Raw genomic sequence first — 19,188 nt, 5'->3', positions numbered from 1 at the left:
ACCCAGTAAATCTACATTTTATATAAGGTAAACATTTGAAGAAAAAAGGAATACAGGAAGCAGATGTCTCAGGAGTGAAGGAATAATTAATCTATGTCTTTTTGGCGTACCTGGGAAGATAAACTAGTCATTGACATTTTCAGTGTGGAGTCTTTTGAAAGGGCTGGTTTCTGTTTAGACTGTAGGGAAGAAAGCCTAATGTTAGTTAGCTAAGGGAAGGGAATAATGTGGTGTGTCTGACCTCCCATCTCTCCTGACATGAATGGGAACTCAGGTCTGAGGTTTTTCCAGAGTTCCCTTGGCCAACTGGGGGTCCATTCAGTCAGTTGGGGGCTTTGGATTTTATTATTTCTCAAGCCTAATGGCACTATCAAGAAATTTAAAGATGAATGTCACTTATGACTATGCAAAGACCCAGTATTAAAATTTTTGAACATTTCAACATTTAATTAAAATATACTATGATTAATGTGACTTAGAAGTGCAAGAGTGGGCTGATGTTAGGAATATTATAATTTATCACATTAATTGGATGGTGCAGAAAAACCAATTACCACAATTTATGTTGAAAAGGTGTTTAATAAAATTCAATCTCTTTGTGGGGTAGTTTCATAACATGAGGAATGTTTATCTTAAATTAATAGCAATACACTTAGAAGCATTAGCACTTAAATGTTAAAAACATGCCTGGTGGTATAACTGAGCCTATGTTATAAAAATCATTATGTGTTCATTTTACTTTGTCCTTTTCTTCTTCCATGCAAGCAAGCATGGAGTATAGAGTCATTTTGAGAGAATATAGTCACTAGTAATTGTTTAACTTCATATCCTAAATTCTGGGGGCAACCAGCAGGATTAATGGACTCGTTTTTCTTTTAAAGAACAATGATCCTTAGGTCATGCAGACCTCCTTGATGGCATGCAGAAGTTTGATCACCCTAGAGACGCAGACAACTTTGATCATCGAGGATCTCCCCTCCTGCATATCTACCTTACTCATAAAAGCCCACAGTTATGTTGAAAGGCAGGTCAGATTTGAGAGCTCATCTCTCCTGCCCTCTCACTTTAGCCAAATTGAATAAACTTTTCTCTGCTCCTAAGTGCTGATGTGTCAGTGTTTTACTTACTGCACATCAGATATATGAACCTAAATTTTGGGGTTCTACAACAGTGTCACTGCTGTAGAACAGTGGTGATGGTTAGAATAAGTCAAATGAAAATTTTGATATTTTGATCATTATGGATATTTTTGCACTAACTTTTATCTCCAAAAATAGTATTTCTCTTGATTACTAAGTTTTTTTTATATCTCCTTAAATTTGTGCATCAGGCAAGTCACTCCCCTCATGCTAAAATCAGCTCTGGGGAAGAAAGGGTTTGCAATTTTAAACAGAGTCGAGTTGGATTGTCAAAAAAGCAAATAGAGTCTTCAAAACTAACTTTAGTTTTTTTATTCTTTATGTTTTATCTTTGTTTTCTTTTTAATATTTTGTGAATTGTTACTGCATTATTTCTGCTGTCTTTAAATTTATTCTGTTAATATACTAACTTCTTAAGTTGGATTCTTCTGATTCCCAGCCTTCTCTCTTTTATTATAAGCATTAAGGCTATTAATTTCCCTTTACATAGCTGATCCTCTCTGGCCACTCAGCTCCTCTTCCTGCTCCTTACAGAGCTGGCTCTGGATGATCCCTTAACCAGCAGTTGAAATATCACCTCCTCAGAGAGGTTGAGCACTCCATCTTATATATCACCATCTCCCCCTCCCCTGTCCTACCAAAGCACCGTGTTTCTTTTTTTTCTGCCACTATCACAGATATGTAATTATTTTATTTCCCATCGCTTATCTCCCTCATCACAATGTAAGTTCTATGAGAACAGAAACTATGGGCCTTTTCTTCACTGTTTTATTCCAGCCTACAGCACAGTATCTTCTTGCACATGTGGGCTATGATTCAAGAATGAATGAATGAATGAATGAATAAAAACTGATGAATGAATGAAGAATGAATAGAAGCAAAAGCATCCTACTCTTCCAGGGAACACTTGTATTATTTTCCAACTTCCCAGCAACTCGGTGAAGTAGGTGATCTGGTTATCATGGGAAGCCCCGCAGAGTCCAGCAGCCTGGGAAGTCACTGCCCAAGACACCTAGCTCTCTGGAGACTCCCTAGAATCGCATCCAGTGGGAGTCCTGGGATTCTGTCCCAGGGTGCCCCACATTTCTGGTTGTATTTTTACATTTCTTTGTGTGTGATGAATCAGCTCTCAAGCCCAGACCTTCCACTCCTCCTTCTGTGTCCCTGAGCCAGACGCCCTCAAAACTCAGTGCGGGGCGCCTGGTAGGGGCATGGATGCAGCTGGAAAGGAGGTGACCCCAATTCTGCTCTCCATCACCAGAGAAAGCAGGACCCTGGACAGCGCCAAGCGCCCACAACCACTAGCATTCCTCCCTTTAGTTCTCAGTTCCTTGCCCACAGGGAGCAATTTCGCCAATCTGAGCCGAGGTCCCAGTCTCTGAAGCCACTCTTCTAAAGACAGAAATGAATTCCTGAAAAGTGGATGCTTACCGTTCATTGAAGTAACATAAATATATGTGAATTAAAAGTCAACCACTCTTTTGGTTCATACTGTTTGAATAAATGAGGGTGTATTAGTCGGTTTTCACGCTGCTGATAAAGACATACCTAAAACTGAGCAATTTACAAAAGAAAGAAGTTTAATGGACTTACAGTTCCATGTGGCTGGGGAGGCCTCACAATCATGGCAGAAGGTGAAAGGCATGTCCCACATGGCTACAGAAAAAAAAAGAGAGCTTGTGCAGGAAAGCTCCTCTTCTTAAAACCATTGGATCTTGTGAGACTTATTCACTATCATGAGAATAGCATGGGAGAGACCTGACTATGTGATTCAGTTACCTCCCACTGGGTCCCTCCCACAACATGTGAGAATTCAAGATGAGATTTGGGTGGGGACACAGCTAAACCATATCAGAGGGGGTGCCCAGTAGTCAAATTCATAGAGACAAAAGAATGGTGGTTGCCAGGGTCTGGAGGTGGGGTGGGGGGACACTGGGGTTGTTTAATGGGTATAGAGTTTCAGTTTTGCAAGACAAAGAGTTCTAGAGTGTTTGCACAACAATGTGAATGTACTTTACTGGACTATACATCTAAAAATGAGATGGAAAATTTTATGTGCATTTTTACCACAATTTAAAAAATAAATTGAATTAAATTAAGTTTAAAAATTGAATTAGGCTGGGCGTGATGCCTCACGCCTGTAATCCCAGCACTTTGGGAGGCCAAGGCGGGCAGATCATGAGGTCAGGAGATCGAGACCACCCTGGCTAACACAGTGAAACCCTGTCTCTACTAAAAATACAAAAAATTAGCCGGGCATGGTGTCGGGCATCTGTAGTCCCAGCTACTCGGGAGGCTGAGGCAGGAGAATGGTGTGAACCCAGGAGATGGAGCTTGCAGTGAGCCGAGATCACGCCACTGCACTCCAGCCTGGGCAAAAGAGCGAGACTCTGTCTAAAAAAAAAAAAAAAAAAATGGAAAGAGAGATTAAATTATATTTTAAAGAAATTAGAGGGCTGGGCATGGTGGCTCACACCTGTAATCCCAGCACTTCAGGAGGCCGAGGCGAGTGGATCACCTGAAGTCAGGTATTTGAGACCACCCTGGCTAGCATGGTGAAACCCTGTCTCTACTAAAAACACAAAAGTTAGCCAGGCATGGTGGTGGGTGCTTGTAATCCCAGCTACTTGGGAGGCTGAAGCAGGAGAATTGCTTGAATCCGGGAAGCAGAGATCGCATCATTGCACTCCAGCCTGGGTGATGAGTGAAACTCCGTCTCAAAAAAACAACAACAAAAAAAAGATTAAAACTTTTAAAAACTAGTAGGTATCCAAATTGGGAGTCCCCCTCCCTACTACCGAAGAATTGTGGGGTGGTATAGAGCCATGGGGTTGCTCCTCGTGTCTGGACCATTGAACCAGAACTCAATCCCTGAAGATAGTGGAAACAAAGTAAGGGTCCCAGGCCACAGGCACTTGGCTCTGCTGCAGGGAAATTTCCCTGACGTTTCTAGTTGGAAAGAGTCTCCTTTAATTGTCTTAGGGACTTATAGCCTGAGGAGATAGGGATTTGCAAGACAATTCTTTGCATTCTCCAACTTTTCCTTGTCAGGACATAGCCCTATGCAGATTTTCTGGGGGGGGGCCAGGGGAAGGTGATTCCTCTTTCTCTATGGTGGATACACTTATCTTCCTCATCTTGGAGCTTCTCTGCCCCCTAAATTCCCATCTAGAGTTACCTGTTCCAGTTACTCTCTTGGAGGATACTGAGTCCAATGTAGCCACTAAGATACTCTGTAGAGAATGCCCCCTCTTTGCCTGGTTCTCGTTCCTTTGGTGTACTCTTCTTTGTTCACCGATATTCACACCTTCACTCATCATTCATATCTACCACAATTCTCTGCCATTAGTTTGTCATGGTCACACAGAGAACAGTGTATAAACACATAAAATATTCATCGATTATATTTTTGCAATTTCAAGTATTATAAGTATACATTAAATTATTAATTTTTCAAAATAAGTGGTCTAGACCATGGGTGTTAGAATTTATGAAGCCCATATATGTTAGAACCTCTTCATTGCAGTTGACTTGTGTTGGAAGCAAATGCTCAGTGCCACAAAGAAGAACTAGCACTGAGACAAAGGACAAAGGGCCTCTCAGCAAGGCAAATTTACTTCTGCAGAAGGGTATATCTCATGTATGGAGCAAGGGCGAGAGCACATAGAACAAATGAAAGCAGGGGTTTTTATTATCTCTAATGCAGCTTCTGTTTCTGTGTCTTTCCCCTATTGGCTAGGGTTGGACCCCACAATCTAAGCTGAACCCGGTTGGCTAATTTGAAAAGTGCAGGAATACAGTTACACTGGTGGGAAGGCAGGAAGATCAGTGTCAGTGTGAGAAGCCATTGCGATGGGAGGGGTAATTCATAGCATGGGTAGCAGATGTGGAATGTGGGCTCTATAGAATAGGACTGGCAGGAAGGTTGTTTACCAGGGAAGGGGGAACACAGAGAGTAAGGAAGTCTGGCTTTGAAGGCAGGAAACAAAGGACAAGGAAACTTCAGCAAGCTAAACCTTTGAAGAAGAATTTCTTACTGTATCTAACAACTTGCCAACTGTTTAGGTATCCTGGGGACCCCATTTGCAGCTGGCATCTGAAGTGAGGGCAGCCTTATTGGGACTAAACCCTTAAAGTGTGGGTCTACACTAATTCCTGGTACTTAGTGTCAGAATAGAATTGTAGGACACATGGTTGGTGTTGGAAAATTAAGAATTGCTGTTGGAAAATGATATACTATCTATCCTTGATTACTACAGTAGTCTCCCAGCCAACTTGGGGGCTCCTACAATCCCCTCAGATTCAATAATTCACTAGAACCATTCACAGGACTCAAGAAAGTACTATACATTTTGTCATGAGCAATGCAAGGTTAGAAATGACCAGGTCCATGCATGTGTGTGTGTTTCCACAATATCAGACTTTTATTGATGCTATTTCAATCACAAATGCCACCTGGAGTTCCACGGAGACAATTCTCCATAGCACTTCCTGTTTACTCCCTAGCCAGAGCTATGGTCACACAGGTTCAAGTCACTCCACAAGTCAGCCAATATGGCAAACCATACATAGTAGTGTGCTTAACCAATATTTAAATGTTATATGTTAAACATTTCACAAAAGCAAAATAATATTTATCACCAAGAGGAAACAGAGAAATGTAAGAGTTAAAGAGGAAAGAAACATGAAATATGGCTTGGCAGTCAAAGACAGGTTTTCTTTAGTTAAAACATGAAAGGTGCTCCTGGCTGATTGTGGTCAGGAGCACTTTCTCTTACAGACTAAGAGTATATATTGGTTTTAGGGTGAGGGGGCTTATCACAAGCTTGGAATGTTTATGTGTGTGGAGAAGTTTATGGCGGTGTTGGAATCTCTCAGGGAGGAGGGGAGGTTGTCTTGCGGCAGAAATCTTTCTGGCCCGGAGAGGGGTTATCTCAAGGCTGGAATCTTCCTGGTTGGAGGGGTCTTATCTAGGGGCTAGCATGTCTTTGGTTGGGGAGGAGTTTGAAATGTTTCTGGTTGGAGATGTTATTTGTGGTTTATGGTCATGCTGACCTTAGCCATTAGGCTGATGCCCTTTGGATTTAGGCAGGTTTTTTTTTGTTTGTTTGTTTGTTTTTAAGGTGAACTTTAGAATTAGGGCCTTGACCAAGATGGTGATGCTCCTGCTCTATCAGATAGGAGAAATGGTTAACGAATCAGTCCAGGGAAAGTGAAGAAGAAAGAGTCCTGGTCTGAGCCAAGTGGTCTGGGTGGTCTGTTGGTCTTGCAAGGCAGAGTCTTTTTTTTTTTTTTTTTTTTTTTTTTTGAGATGGAGTTTCACTCTTGTTGCCCAGGCTAGAGTACAATGGCACGATCTTGGATCACCGCAACCTCTGCCTCCCAGGTTCAAGTGATTCTCCTGCCTCAGCCTTCCTGGTAGCTGGGATTATAGGCATGTGTCACCATGCCCAGCTAATTTTGTATTTTTAGTAGAGACGGGGTTTCTCCATGTTGGTCAGGCTGGTCTCAAACTCCCAACCTCAGGTGATCCACCCGCCTCAGCCTCCCAAAGTGCTGGGATTACAGGCGTGAGCCACCACGCCCAGCCCAAGGCAGACTCTTTGACTGCAAGATAGTATCACCCAAGATGGCCATTTTGAGCTGCTCAAGGGCTAATCTTTTATAGTCACGTTGTCCTTTGATGAGAACTGATAGTGGAAGAGTTCTTGTTTGTGTCTTTATGTGATTGGATGCCATCTTTTTTTTTTTTAATTTGCTTATTAAACAAAACATCCTTGTTGGCAAAGTGTCCTATGAAATATAAAGTGGAGTCTTTTTCTAAGATGGAGTTAGTTATGTCAAGGGTGCTCTATACACTTGTGATTACAGTTTATTATAAAGGATAGGAGGGAACATCCAGATGAGGAGGTGTATAAGGCAGGGAAGGGGGAAAAGTGTACAGTTTCCATGTTCTCTCTGGCATGCCACCCTCCCAGCACATCCATGCGTTTATCAACCTAAAAATTCCCTAAATCCCACTGCTTGGAGTTTTTGTACGAGATCTCATTATATAGATGTAACTGATTAAATGATTGGCCATCAGTGATTAAACACAACCTCTAGTGCCTCTCCTCTCTCTGGAAGTCAGGGTGGGAGGTAGGGCTAAAGTTCTGACCCTCCATTCACAGAGTTCGCTTCTCTGGTGAACTTCTCTGGAGCCCCCATCCTACAGTAATCCAGGGCCCCGACTATAAATCACCTCATTAGCATAAACTCAGGTATGGTCAAAGGGGCTCTTTATGGATAACAAAAGACAGTCCTACCACTCAGGAGTCTCCAAGGGTTTTAGAAGCTCTGTACCAGGAACCAGGATAAAGACCAAATATATATATTTTTATTATATCACAGGATACCCCTTGGTCTTTGAGCATGGGTTCTTTATAGCAAAAGGATCGCCTGTCCGAGCAACATTTTGAGGAAGGAGTGTGGTATAGGAATAGGAGGCTTTTAACTCATTTTTTCCAATTCATTTGACTATTGGTATTGGTATTATAATTTTTATCAACAATGCAAGTGTAAAACAATATTACATTATGGTAGATGTAACTAAAAAATTAAAAGTCAAAAAATGCTGGCATACTAGTAGAGTCCCATTCAGTCCTTAATAATTAGTTCAGTCTATTATCATATTTCATGAAAATGTCTCCTGGGATGAGGTCACTCCAGTTTGCAGGCTTTCATTTGATCCTGCCTAGTTTCAATACCAGGAGTGGTGTCAGCAATAAATGGTTTCACCCTTCGAGGCATCAGATATAACTGAATAAAAGATAATAACATCTTTTGCTCTGAGCCTCTTTCAAGGTGTTAAAGTACTACTGAGTTTCCCTCATTACAGAACCCATTTATTTGTTGCATTATCCTCATCTACTATTTCTCCTTCTCTCCATTTATACAAAATTTTCTACCTTTGGAAGTGACATTAGGTTCAACCACTGTGCTGGTCTAATTGCAGGCAGCAATACTAATCTAGTAAGTACCTCTCCATCAGCCCACTACCATTCATATAGGTAGTGTTAAATAGTTATAGAAATGGGCTATTTTTACCATTAGACAATATAATTGCATTCACAGTCAATCCCATTATTTCTAGATGAGGTGAAGGCACAATCTGCCCCATCAGGCCCACAGAAATTCTGACATAAAGTTTAGAATGCAGCTATACTTTATTGTTTAGGAATCATCACTGCCTTCAGCACTTGCAGTTGCAGCCTTGAACCTGTGGCCATGAAGTAGGAAAAACAAAGTTAAGGTGACATGGGGAAGAAAGTATAGTCATCAGTCACCTTTCCTGTGGGAAAAATTGCATAGTCATACCAGCATCTTCTCCCACTCCCTATCCTGCTGATCTACCAGAAAACCAGGAATCTATCTAGGAGACTCTTGTCTCCTTGTTGAGTGTGAGCACACATTTGCAAAGGCGTGTAAGCCAGCTCTTCATGCTTTTATATTCTCCCATTTTAGGCAACCACTGTTTCAAATGCCCATTCCAATTCTCTATTGAATTATTATATTACTCTGAGGAAAATACCTCTCTGCCCATTCTTGAAATTATAGATTGTGAAACGTGTTTCTCAGTCTGAAGAAATGTTACTTGGTAGTACAAATTGATGCAATATCTTATATTCTGATTCTTTGACTGTTCTCTGAACATTTGCATCTATCACTGGGTAAGGAAAGCCAAGTCCAGTGTCTATTCCTGTCAAGATCCACTCATAGCCAGCATCAATCCCACCTACCAGCTTGTTCAAGGTCTTCTCCCAGGAACTGTTGACACACAGCCATCTGCAGTGTCTATCTCTTATTTTTGGAAGACAAAACAGTTTTTAGTGGTATTTTGTGCTTCAGAGGTGCAAGAGGAATATGTCTAGAGTTAATCCATCTCTACATTGCTGCAGGCCCCCAGTGTCCCCTCATTTCATGGACCCAGGTGGCCACTTCAAGCAAGCATACTGGGATATCTACTGGTCAATTGCAGTCACCTGCTGAACCTACAAATGTATTCTTCTGTTGGGTGTCAACGTGTTCTACCTTAATGCACTCCTCCCCAAATTCCCTTGCTGGTTTTCCTATGGGTATGCCTTTAATAGGCAGTTTTCCATTGCTCTCTGTCTGGCCATATGGTCAGGCCACTGGTCACCATCCACAAAGCAGTAAAAACTCAAGCGGGGGATTTTTATCTTTGTTCAATTCTTCCATCACTATAAGGAAAGTAACACATAATATTTCCCATTAAACTGGTTTGTTTTTATGTTCTTCAAACATAGAGGTGGTCTTCCAAATAGGATGCTGTCCATTTACCTTGAAACTGCTATTTATAAACCAAACAACTTTCTGCTGGTCATTTGAGAACTATTCACAGGGTACTATCCATAGTATAGAATCTGACACCTCCTCACAATATTCCAAGTCAGTCCTGGGGAAAAGAATCTACCTGCTCCCCCAGTAGTGTATTCCTATTGTGACATAAGAAATATGTTTCATTTCTGCTCACAGTTACTGACACAGAGGTCTTAAAACCTTTGGAACTTCCTGGGAGATACGAGTACCCTTTGTTTTATTGAGGTGACCCTTGGCGGGCTCCTGGATAGCTTTGGGATGGCCACTGGTCACCAGAAATACCAAGCCATGATTAGAGGTTGATAATTTTCAGCCTCACACTCCATCCTCCAGGGAGGGGAAATGAGCTATAGATTGACTTAATCAATTGTGTCTGTGTCGTGAAGCCTCCATAAAAATCCCAAAAAGGCTGCCTTTGGAGAGCTTCCAGGGCATAATGTCCTTAAGGTTCATCCATGTTGTAGTATATGTCAGAATTTCCTTCTTTAAGGCTAAATAATATTTCATTATGTGTATATAGAATAGTTTCTTGGTATTTATGGGGAATTGGTTACACGACCACCAAGGATACCAAAATCCAAGGGTGCTAAGTCCCTGATACAAAATGATGTAGTATTTGCACATAACCTGCACATATTCTCTCATATACTTTAAATCATCTTTGGATTACTGATAATACCTAATACAATGTAAATGCTACAGAAATGTTTTTATAAGGTATCATTTATGAAATAGTGACAAGAAAATGAAGTCTGTACATGTTCAGTACGTACACAGTGTTTTGTGAAATATTTTTGATCCTCAGGTGGCTGAATCCATAAATGTGGAACCCACAGATATGGAGGGCTGACTATGCTACATTTTTAAATTAATTAATCTGTCAATGGATACTTTCATTGCTCCTACTTCTTGGCTATTGTGAATACTGTTGCTACATGTGTGGGTGTACAAATATCTAAGAACCTGCTTTCGAATCTTTTGGTTATATATCCACAAATAGGGTTGTTGAATCCTATGGTAATTCTATTCCTAATTTCTTGAAGAACTGTTAACTATTTTTAATAGTGGCTGTACCATTTTATACTCCCACCAGCACTACACAGGGGTTCTAATTTCTCCACATCCTTACCAACACTTATTCTTTTTGTGCTTTTGACAATAACTATCCTAATTGATATAAGATAATAAGATTATTACATTTTCTTCAGTCATGGGGCAGTTTCAATTAATGTCTGAGATTGAGCTAGTAATCGACTCAGATGTAAATTCTCCACTTCAAAGTCCCTGTAGTTGTTGGTTGGAGGCCCTCCAGGCTTTTGCCACAAGCCCTAATCTACCCTCCACACGGGTCCATTGTACACAGAATTTGTGCATCCTAGCACTTCAGGTTTTATTCTACACTGTGTGGGCTTGAACAATCTTGTTCCTTCCTATTTAGCAAATATAATCAATATTGCTTAAAGGTGGAATTTATATGCCTTGTGTTTTATAACACTAGGCAGGGAAGCATTCCCCAGTCAGACACAATATCCATTCCCAAAATACATTCAGGTAAAAGAGACACAATCATTTCACATAAAGCCCATGTAAGCATTCCAGTTTTCGCCCAAACTTTGATATTGATCCTATCATTTTTTTGCAGAGCAGAGACCCTGTTTTAGGGGCCGGTGCAACCCCTCCCCTACAAATATGGAAATAAAGGAAAATCTGGAGTTCCTTTAAGGGAAATTCCATGCACCTAGCTAGCCCTGAGGAATGAAGTGAAGGAACTTCATCAAATTCCTTAAATGAATAAGGAAATTAATAAGCAAGAAAGTAATAGGAACCTAAAACAATAACCATGGAAGTTAGAGTCAGGAGATTTTTTGTTCCCCTATAGACACTAAATATAATGTCTTAACATATGTCCCTGAGTTGTCTTTCCGAAACCCAGATCCCACCAAACAATTCCACAGGCAGGTAGAACTCAGATAAGAGGGAACTGAGGACTAAACTCTGACAATCATTTTTTTGTTCTAAATATCTTCCTGAGGGGCCTGGATGGAGTCACACTCAGGAGCCAAAGCTCATTCTTCTCTGCTGACTGCAAATTCTCTTCCTTCACCAACTGCAAATCAGAAAATCTTTGAATCTACCTATGACCTGTAAGCCCCCCGACTTCAAGAGCTATCTCTCTTTTGGGCCAACACCAATGTGTAACCTCCATGTATTGACTTATGATTTTGCCTGTAACTTCTGTTTTCCTGAAATTTACACTTTCCTTTAAAAATCTTTACCTGTAAGCCATGAGGGAGGTCAGAATTTAAGAGTAGCTGCCTGGTCTTCCTTGCTTGGAGCCCTGCAAATAAATGCCCTCCTTTTTCCTGCTGCACACCTCGGTGTGGATATCTTGTCTTATTGTGCCAGGAGAGCATATCTCAGGTTTGATTAATAAGTGGCACAAGTGAACCATCTGGAGTGATGGAAATGTTATAGATTTTAATGTGGGTCATGGTTACATGGATATACAAATATATAAAAGTTAATCAAGCAGTAACTTATAAAGTATTTACTTATAAAGTAAATTTACTTTATAAGTAAATTTATTTATAAAACTTGATTTTATAAGTAAATTTATAGACAGCATTTTTAAGTTAGCATTCAATAAAAACATTAAGGGCAGTCATTCAAAAAAGTAGAAATAGAAGGCATAACTTCTTCCATAGTAGAGGAAAAAGAAACAAAGACAAATCACTTATTACAAGAAAAGGCATGAAAGATGGAAAAAAAGGAAGAGGAAAAGGCATGCCTGATAGCAAAGATTTAGGAAGAAATCGCAAAAGTACTGAAAGATATAAGCGTCACACAAAATGGACTAAGGAAAAAAGATTTTTACGAATGATGAGGATCATTACATAAAAAAGGTATTCACCAGAATACGTAGCAATTCTCATTTTTTATATATCTCAAAATATAACCTTAAATTACATGAAGCAAAAACCAGACATAAAAACAGAGAAATTTACAAATCCACAATTATGGTAAATTTTAAGAGAGTGCTAGTGTTTGCCAATTCTATCAAATAAAAAATAAGTTAGAAAAGGGAAGATTTAAATACCACAAAATAAGAGAGAACTTTGTCAAACATTTAGAGAATACACTTTCTGCTCAGTATATATGGAACATTAATTACACCATATTAGGTCACAAAGCAAGCCTCAATGAAAAACAATGGATATCGTACTGAGCATATTATAAAATAACCAACAGGTACATATGTTTGAAAATTTACAAACATACTTCTTTAATACATGGTCCAAAAAGGAAATAATAAAAATGAGAAAATATTAGGAACTGAACAGTGAAAACAACATATATAACTGCTCAAGGCATGATATTAACCGGTGCCTAGAGAATAAGTTCTAACCTTAAATATAACAATTAGAAGAAATATTTTTTAAACTCTTAATGTGCTAAGTGCCTTATTTAAAAAATTAGAAGAGAATAATATAAACAATAAATCCAATAAATGTAGAAAGAATAAAGACAATAGCACCAAAGAAAATCAAAACAAGATCGAAAAGGCTAAAAGCTGATTATTTTTAAAAGATCAGTAAAATAAAATTTAAACTTGTAAACTGTTATTACTCTATTTTTCAATAATTGAAAAATGATTTTTAACTTAATAATTTTAGTAATAATTAAAATTTAACTATTTTTTTCTGTTTGAAAATGGTTTGGGTAACTTAGGTTTGGGATCATTATAATTGTTCTCATTAAAAGAAATAGAAAAAAATTTTTTCCACCTAACGGCTTTTCCCTGAGCTTTCAGGAGTCCATTAAAGCCGTTAAGCCCGGGTCAGGTGAATAGGAAGTTAAAGACTAAAAAGGAGACACAGAACTGCCGACTTTCCCGACGGCGAATCTGCCCTCCGCAGACAGCCGACCAATCACAGGCACTAGGGGCGCGCCCTGCAGCAGGCTAAGGCAGCGGTTCCGGGGACTAAGCCACTACGCGCCGCCCGACCGGTAGGAGCCGCCCTAGACGAGCGAGCTCGAAGGCCTCGACTGGCGCCGCCTCATCGCCTCCCACCGCCACTGACCGACCGTTCGACCGGCAGACATGGTTGAAGCGGATCGCCCGGGGAAGCTGTTCATTGGAGGCCTCAACCTCGAAACCGACGAGAAAGCCCTCGAAGCCGAGTTTGGCAAGTATGGCCGCATCGTCGAGGTGCTCCTGATGAAAGACCGAGAAACCAACAAGTCGAGGGGCTTCGCGTTCGTCACCTTCGAAAGCCCCGCAGACGCCAAGGCCGCCGCCAGAGACATGAACGGCAAGTCCCTGGATGGTAAGGCCATCAAGGTGGCCCAGGCCACCAAACCGGCGTTCGAGAGCAGCCGGCGAGGCCCGCCGCCTCCTCGCAGCCGCGGTCGCCCGAGGTTCCTGCGCGGAACCCGCGGAGGTGGCGGCGGCCCGCGGCGTTCCCCCTCCCGGGGCGGGCCCGATGACGACGGCGGCTACGCGGGAGATTTCGACCTGCGGCCCTCCAGGGCCCCGATGCCTATGAAGCGCGGGCCGCCGCCGCCGCCGCGCAGGGCCGGCCCACCCCCGAAGAGGGCCGCGCCGTCGGGTCCGGCTCGCAGCAGCGGCGGTGGAATGCGCGGGAGGGCCCTGGCCGTGCGGGGGCGAGACGGCTACTCAGGACCACCGCGCCGAGAGCCGCCGCCCCCGCGCCGCGACCCCTATCTGGGCCCGCGGGATGAGGGCTACTCGTCCAGAGACGGCTACTCGAGCCGAGACTACCGCGAACCCCGGGGTTTTGCCCCCTCGCCCAGAGAGTACACCCACCGCGAATACGGCCACTCCAGTGTCCGGGACGACTGTCCCTTGAGAGGCTACGGCGACCGAGACGGCTACGGGTGTCGCGACCGTGACTACGGGGATCATCCCAGCAGAGGTTCCTACCGAGAGCCCTTTGAGAGCTACGGAGACCTGCGCGGCGGCGCCCCAGGACGGGGGACACCGCCATCTTACGGAGGAGGAGGCCGCTACGAGGAGTACCGGGGCTGCTCACCGGATGCCTACAGCGGCGGCCGCGACAGTTACAGCAGCAGTTATGGCCGGAGCGACCGCTACTCGAGGGGCCGAGACCGGGTGGGCAGACCAGATCGTGGGCTGTCTCTGTCCATGGAAAGGGGCTGCCCTCCCCAGCGTGATTCTTACAGCCGATCCGGCTGCAGGGTGCCTAGGGGCGGAGGCCGTCTAGGAGGCCGCATGGAGAGAGGAGGAGGCCGGAGCAGATACTAAGCAGGAACAGACTTGGGACCAAAAAGCCCTTTTCAAAGAAACTAACAAAAAGAAGAACCTGTTGTATGGTAACTACCCAAGGACTAGTACAAGGAAGAGTTGTTTTTACCTTTTAAGAATTTCCTGTTAAGATCGTCTCCATTTTTATGCTTTTGGGAGAAAAAAACTTAAAATTCGTTTAATTTAGTTTTGGAATTGTTAACGTTTCTTTCAACAAGGTCATGTTAAAAGTATATGAACCTGAGTACTAGTCTTCTTATATTTACAAGTAGAAATTCGATTAATGGCTTCTTCCCTTGTAAATTTTCCTGATAAATGAGGCAAACAGTCCTAAGATCTTTCATAAACATCTGCTCACCTAAAATGGAAAAATGGATCATTCTGCTCATTTAAACCAACTAGATTTTGGGTAGAGAGTGGGAGGGATTGGTGTATGCTACTCTTAAGATTTCAGGGTATCTTTCAAACTGAATCTCTGTTTCCAGTATTAAAAACCAACCAGCAACAACAACAACAAAAGTGATTTAGATCAAATGTTTATGTAAAGAAAATTATATTCAGTCAGTAAATCTGAAAAGTAAATGGATAATGTTGGCCATGTTTTGCCTTTTTGCCTTTTCTTTGGGAATCTACAGGATCACCTGTCCCCTCAGTCCCAAAAGTACTATTTATGTTTTGAACAACAGTGGAATACTATATAAAAGGTTTGGCCAACCAACCACAAAGCTACAAAACAAGCAAACCCAAAATCCTTCAATTGATAGCATTCATTTTCACCACCAACAAATTATTAAGAAACAAGTAGAAAATAAACCAGTGGTGGATTTGGGGACCATAATGGCTTCCATTCCTAACTCCAAGCTACTTGCCTTTGGCTCTAGAGCCAGCCACTGAGTCCTGTGGAGAGAATTGAGCTTCTTCTCTTAGGGGTGGAGGAATCAAAAGTGAGCAGCTTCAGAGCTCGGGAGCAAAGGTCAGAGAATCCCTGAAAGAGCTTGGCGTTTCAACCTCAGAGGATCTCAAACTGGCATGAAGGGGCTGGTTTTCCTGTCCACAAAAGGCGAGGGGTTGGATGGGTTGTCTCCTAGTTCTAAGGTAGGGAGAAGGGCTTCAACCGAAAAAGATTAGAGTCTTTCTCCAAGGTGTGTCAGGAGGAACATAAGTTTCCTCTTAAACATCTTTTCCATTCAGCACCTGTGGATTCCCCAATTTATCTGTGAGAAAGTTAATTGTATAGTCAAGGGACTGTAGCAACAAGAGAAAGAAGGATCGGGTTAAGGAGTATGACCCATGTTCAGTGTAATAATTGCTGGAGGAAACAGATAAGGGAACAACAACAAAAAGTACTTAAAGGGATCTGAACGCAACACACTCACATACACAACTTTTAAAAACATGATTTTTTTGACAAAATAATAAAGTAGGTGCATTAAAGGAGAGGACACACTAGTGGCTCAGAAGATCAAATGCAAGAAATAGCTAAAACATGATCCAGGAATTAATCTAGCAAAAATAAGATCTTTATGAAAAAATTACTAATCTTTATTAAAGGACATAAAAGAAGAACTATAAGAGATTGATATGCTTATGGTTGGGAAGACTTTATTATAACTATTCTCAACCTCATCAAATTAATTTGGAAAAACAATACAACTTTAAATGAAGTCACTTCACGATTTCTTTCACACAGCTCACCTCCCCTCTTGCCTAATAACACTGTTTATTTGTGTTGATCAATGATGGAATAATAAAAGATTTGGTAAACCAACCACAAAAAATATCAATAGCTTCATTTCACCACCAACAAATTATTAAGAAACAAGTATTTAGAAAAGAGACACTACTGGGAGAGAGAGCTAATCCTCAAATTTGCATGGTGGAATAAAGAACAAGAAAAGCCAAATCAATTCAGATGAACAGTTGTTAGGAAGTACTCATCCTACAGATACCAAGACTTATTACAAAGCTCTAGCAATTTAATGGTATGGTATCAGCAAACAAGGATAGACCAATAGACCAAAACTGTGATCTTAGAAACGAGTCCACTTCTGTCACATTATACAACAGAGGTAATTTTTAAAAAGTCATTGGTGGGAAAATGAACTTCTAAAAAAAAAAAAAAAGACTATCTGTTAAAAGATAAACTGAGATTCCATAACAGCATATACAAAAATACATTCCAGATGGTTTGAAGATTTAAATGTGAAGAGGAAATTTTTAAACACTTAGAAGAAGATGAAGAAATGTGTTCACCACATTGGGGTCGAGAATTCTATTTTAAGACAAAAAGCACAAACTTAGAAGGAAAGTATTGATAATGTTTTCCACATTATTATTAAGGTATTTTAATGATAAAAGTGATGATTAACAAAGTGAAATTTCAAGCCATAAATTGGAAGAATATATTTACATTGAAATGACTTCCAAAAGAATGCTTAAAAATCAGTAAGAAGAAAAAAATACCAAGAAAAAAATGGACAAAGGACTTATATTTTTGATAGATGTGTAAATTGATACAATCATTTTGGAAATACTTTTAGTAACGCCTAGTAAACTTGGAGGGTGCATACTTTAGGACCCAGAAATTCCATTTCAAGGAATGGACTTAGAGAAATTTGCACATGTTCACAAGGAGATATGCACAAGATTGGTCAGTAAGGCACCCTTTGAATGTTTACAACAAAAAATAGTCTACCTGGAGTGGATCAACTGAGATTTACTCTTATGATGAAGCTCAGGGTAGAAGCCAATATGAATCAGCCAGGTCTACATGTATCATTGTGGGTAAATATCAAATTATTAATATTTGGTGGAAAAGGCAAATTGCATAAATATAGGTATAGTAAAAAACAAAATAGAATTTGAATGATAGCATGAAAAGTCAGGATATTTAGAGTTAAGAGGAAAGGAAAAAGATGGGATGAGGAGTGGACTTCAGTAAAAAAATAAAATTTGAATGATAGCATGAAAAATCAGGATATTTAGAGTTAAGAGGAAAGGAAAAAGATGGGATGAGGAGTGGACTTTAGCTGAATGTTTTATGTCTTTAAAAGTGATGGCTCTTAAGCAAAACTGACAAGTTTAACATCTTAAGTTTCTGTGGTCTGTACATTGGCATCTCTTAATCCATAAGTTCAAAATATTTTATAATACAAATTTTAATATTAAAAAATAGAGCTTAGCATACCACCCAGCATGTAACTACTGAAAAACGTTTGTTATTAATATGCTGAAACTCAGCTGCAACACTCTTGGCAATCATTATTTCTCCTGGCTTTGTTCTTTCATCAATATGGATGATGCCTTATTCTATTTTAATGAGTTCTTAAAACCTTTCTATCCTGGACTGTGCCCACAGCTTGTTTACCATAATCTCAAGGGTAGAACCTGCAATACCTGAGAACCAGATCTTAGAGGAAGGTGCAATTTTTCCCTCTGTCGTCTGTTTTGAAGTGTAATAGCGATGAAAAACATTTTCCAATCAACAAATAAGCTGTTTCTGAGGAGTAATCTCCTGAATATTGAAACTATTAATAAAAACAAAGTATTAACATTAGGAAACTAAAGATTCACTGGAGTTCAATGAGTTAATTTAAGAGATTGTAGCATACAAAGGTTGTAGAGCTCTCATAATACAACAGTCTCAGTATTTACTGAAAATTAATTTATTAGAGCTATCTTTGTAGGAAAATATGCCAGAGGTCTTGTCAATTGAGAACTCTTTATAATCACTTTCATAGTGATGAGAGAGAGAGAGAGAGAGCTTATCACATGTTTTCCAGAACTCACCCACTGAGTAAGATGTAAAGAATTTGTATCTCAGTGAAAAACCTTTATATTTTCTATCATGTACTTTTCTCCGATTACTCCTGAAACCCCATCTCCTCCATATTCCCTTCCAAAATGGTTTCAGGAGCATTCAAATTGTCCACGTGGCAACTGACAGCATTACTGAATCCCCCACAAGGTGAAGCTTGAACATCTGTTTCTGATCACAACCTGAATCCTACTGTGGCTCCTGGGACTATCTTGGAGTGCTAGAGGTAGAATTTTTTTTTTTCCCCATAGGGCAATAGTTTCCTTTTCCCCCTTACCTCAGGCCAAGTGAGATAGAGAACGCTTTTCTGCTAGTGTTCCTCCTAACTGGGGCCTCTAACATTTTCAACCTTTATGTGGTTTCCATGCCTCCTCCCTTTTAGCCTTTATTTTAAAAGTGATATAACTTTCCTTCTTTTCCTCCATATAAATGTTCTCTCTGGGGATAGTTACTATGTTCTCATAAATGTTTTCCTCTTTAGAATGTGTTTAAGAACTCACCAAGCAAAATGAGGCTATATTGCTGTTGCTGTGCACACATGATATCCAATGCTCGTGGAAATTTCT

General features: G+C 40.7%; 1 protein-coding gene across 1 annotated transcript; it reads left to right on the top strand.

The window, feature by feature from the left end:
• The first annotated feature begins 13,497 nt into the window (after nt 1-13,497).
• Nucleotides 13,498-15,400, top strand: RBMXL2 (RBMX like 2). The gene has a single exon (XM_015115009.3). The coding sequence runs from the start codon at nt 13,621-13,623 to the stop codon at nt 14,803-14,805; it is 1,185 nt and encodes a 394-aa protein (XP_014970495.1). The 5' UTR covers nt 13,498-13,620; the 3' UTR covers nt 14,806-15,400.
• Nucleotides 15,401-19,188: the final 3,788 nt, after the last annotated feature.

This window comes from Macaca mulatta, chromosome 14 (genome assembly GCF_049350105.2).
Source record: "Macaca mulatta isolate MMU2019108-1 chromosome 14, T2T-MMU8v2.0, whole genome shotgun sequence".
Lineage (NCBI taxonomy): Eukaryota > Metazoa > Chordata > Mammalia > Primates > Cercopithecidae > Macaca > Macaca mulatta.
The sequence above is the reverse complement of the archived record's forward strand: the minus strand, read 5'-3'. Positions and strand labels throughout refer to the sequence as shown.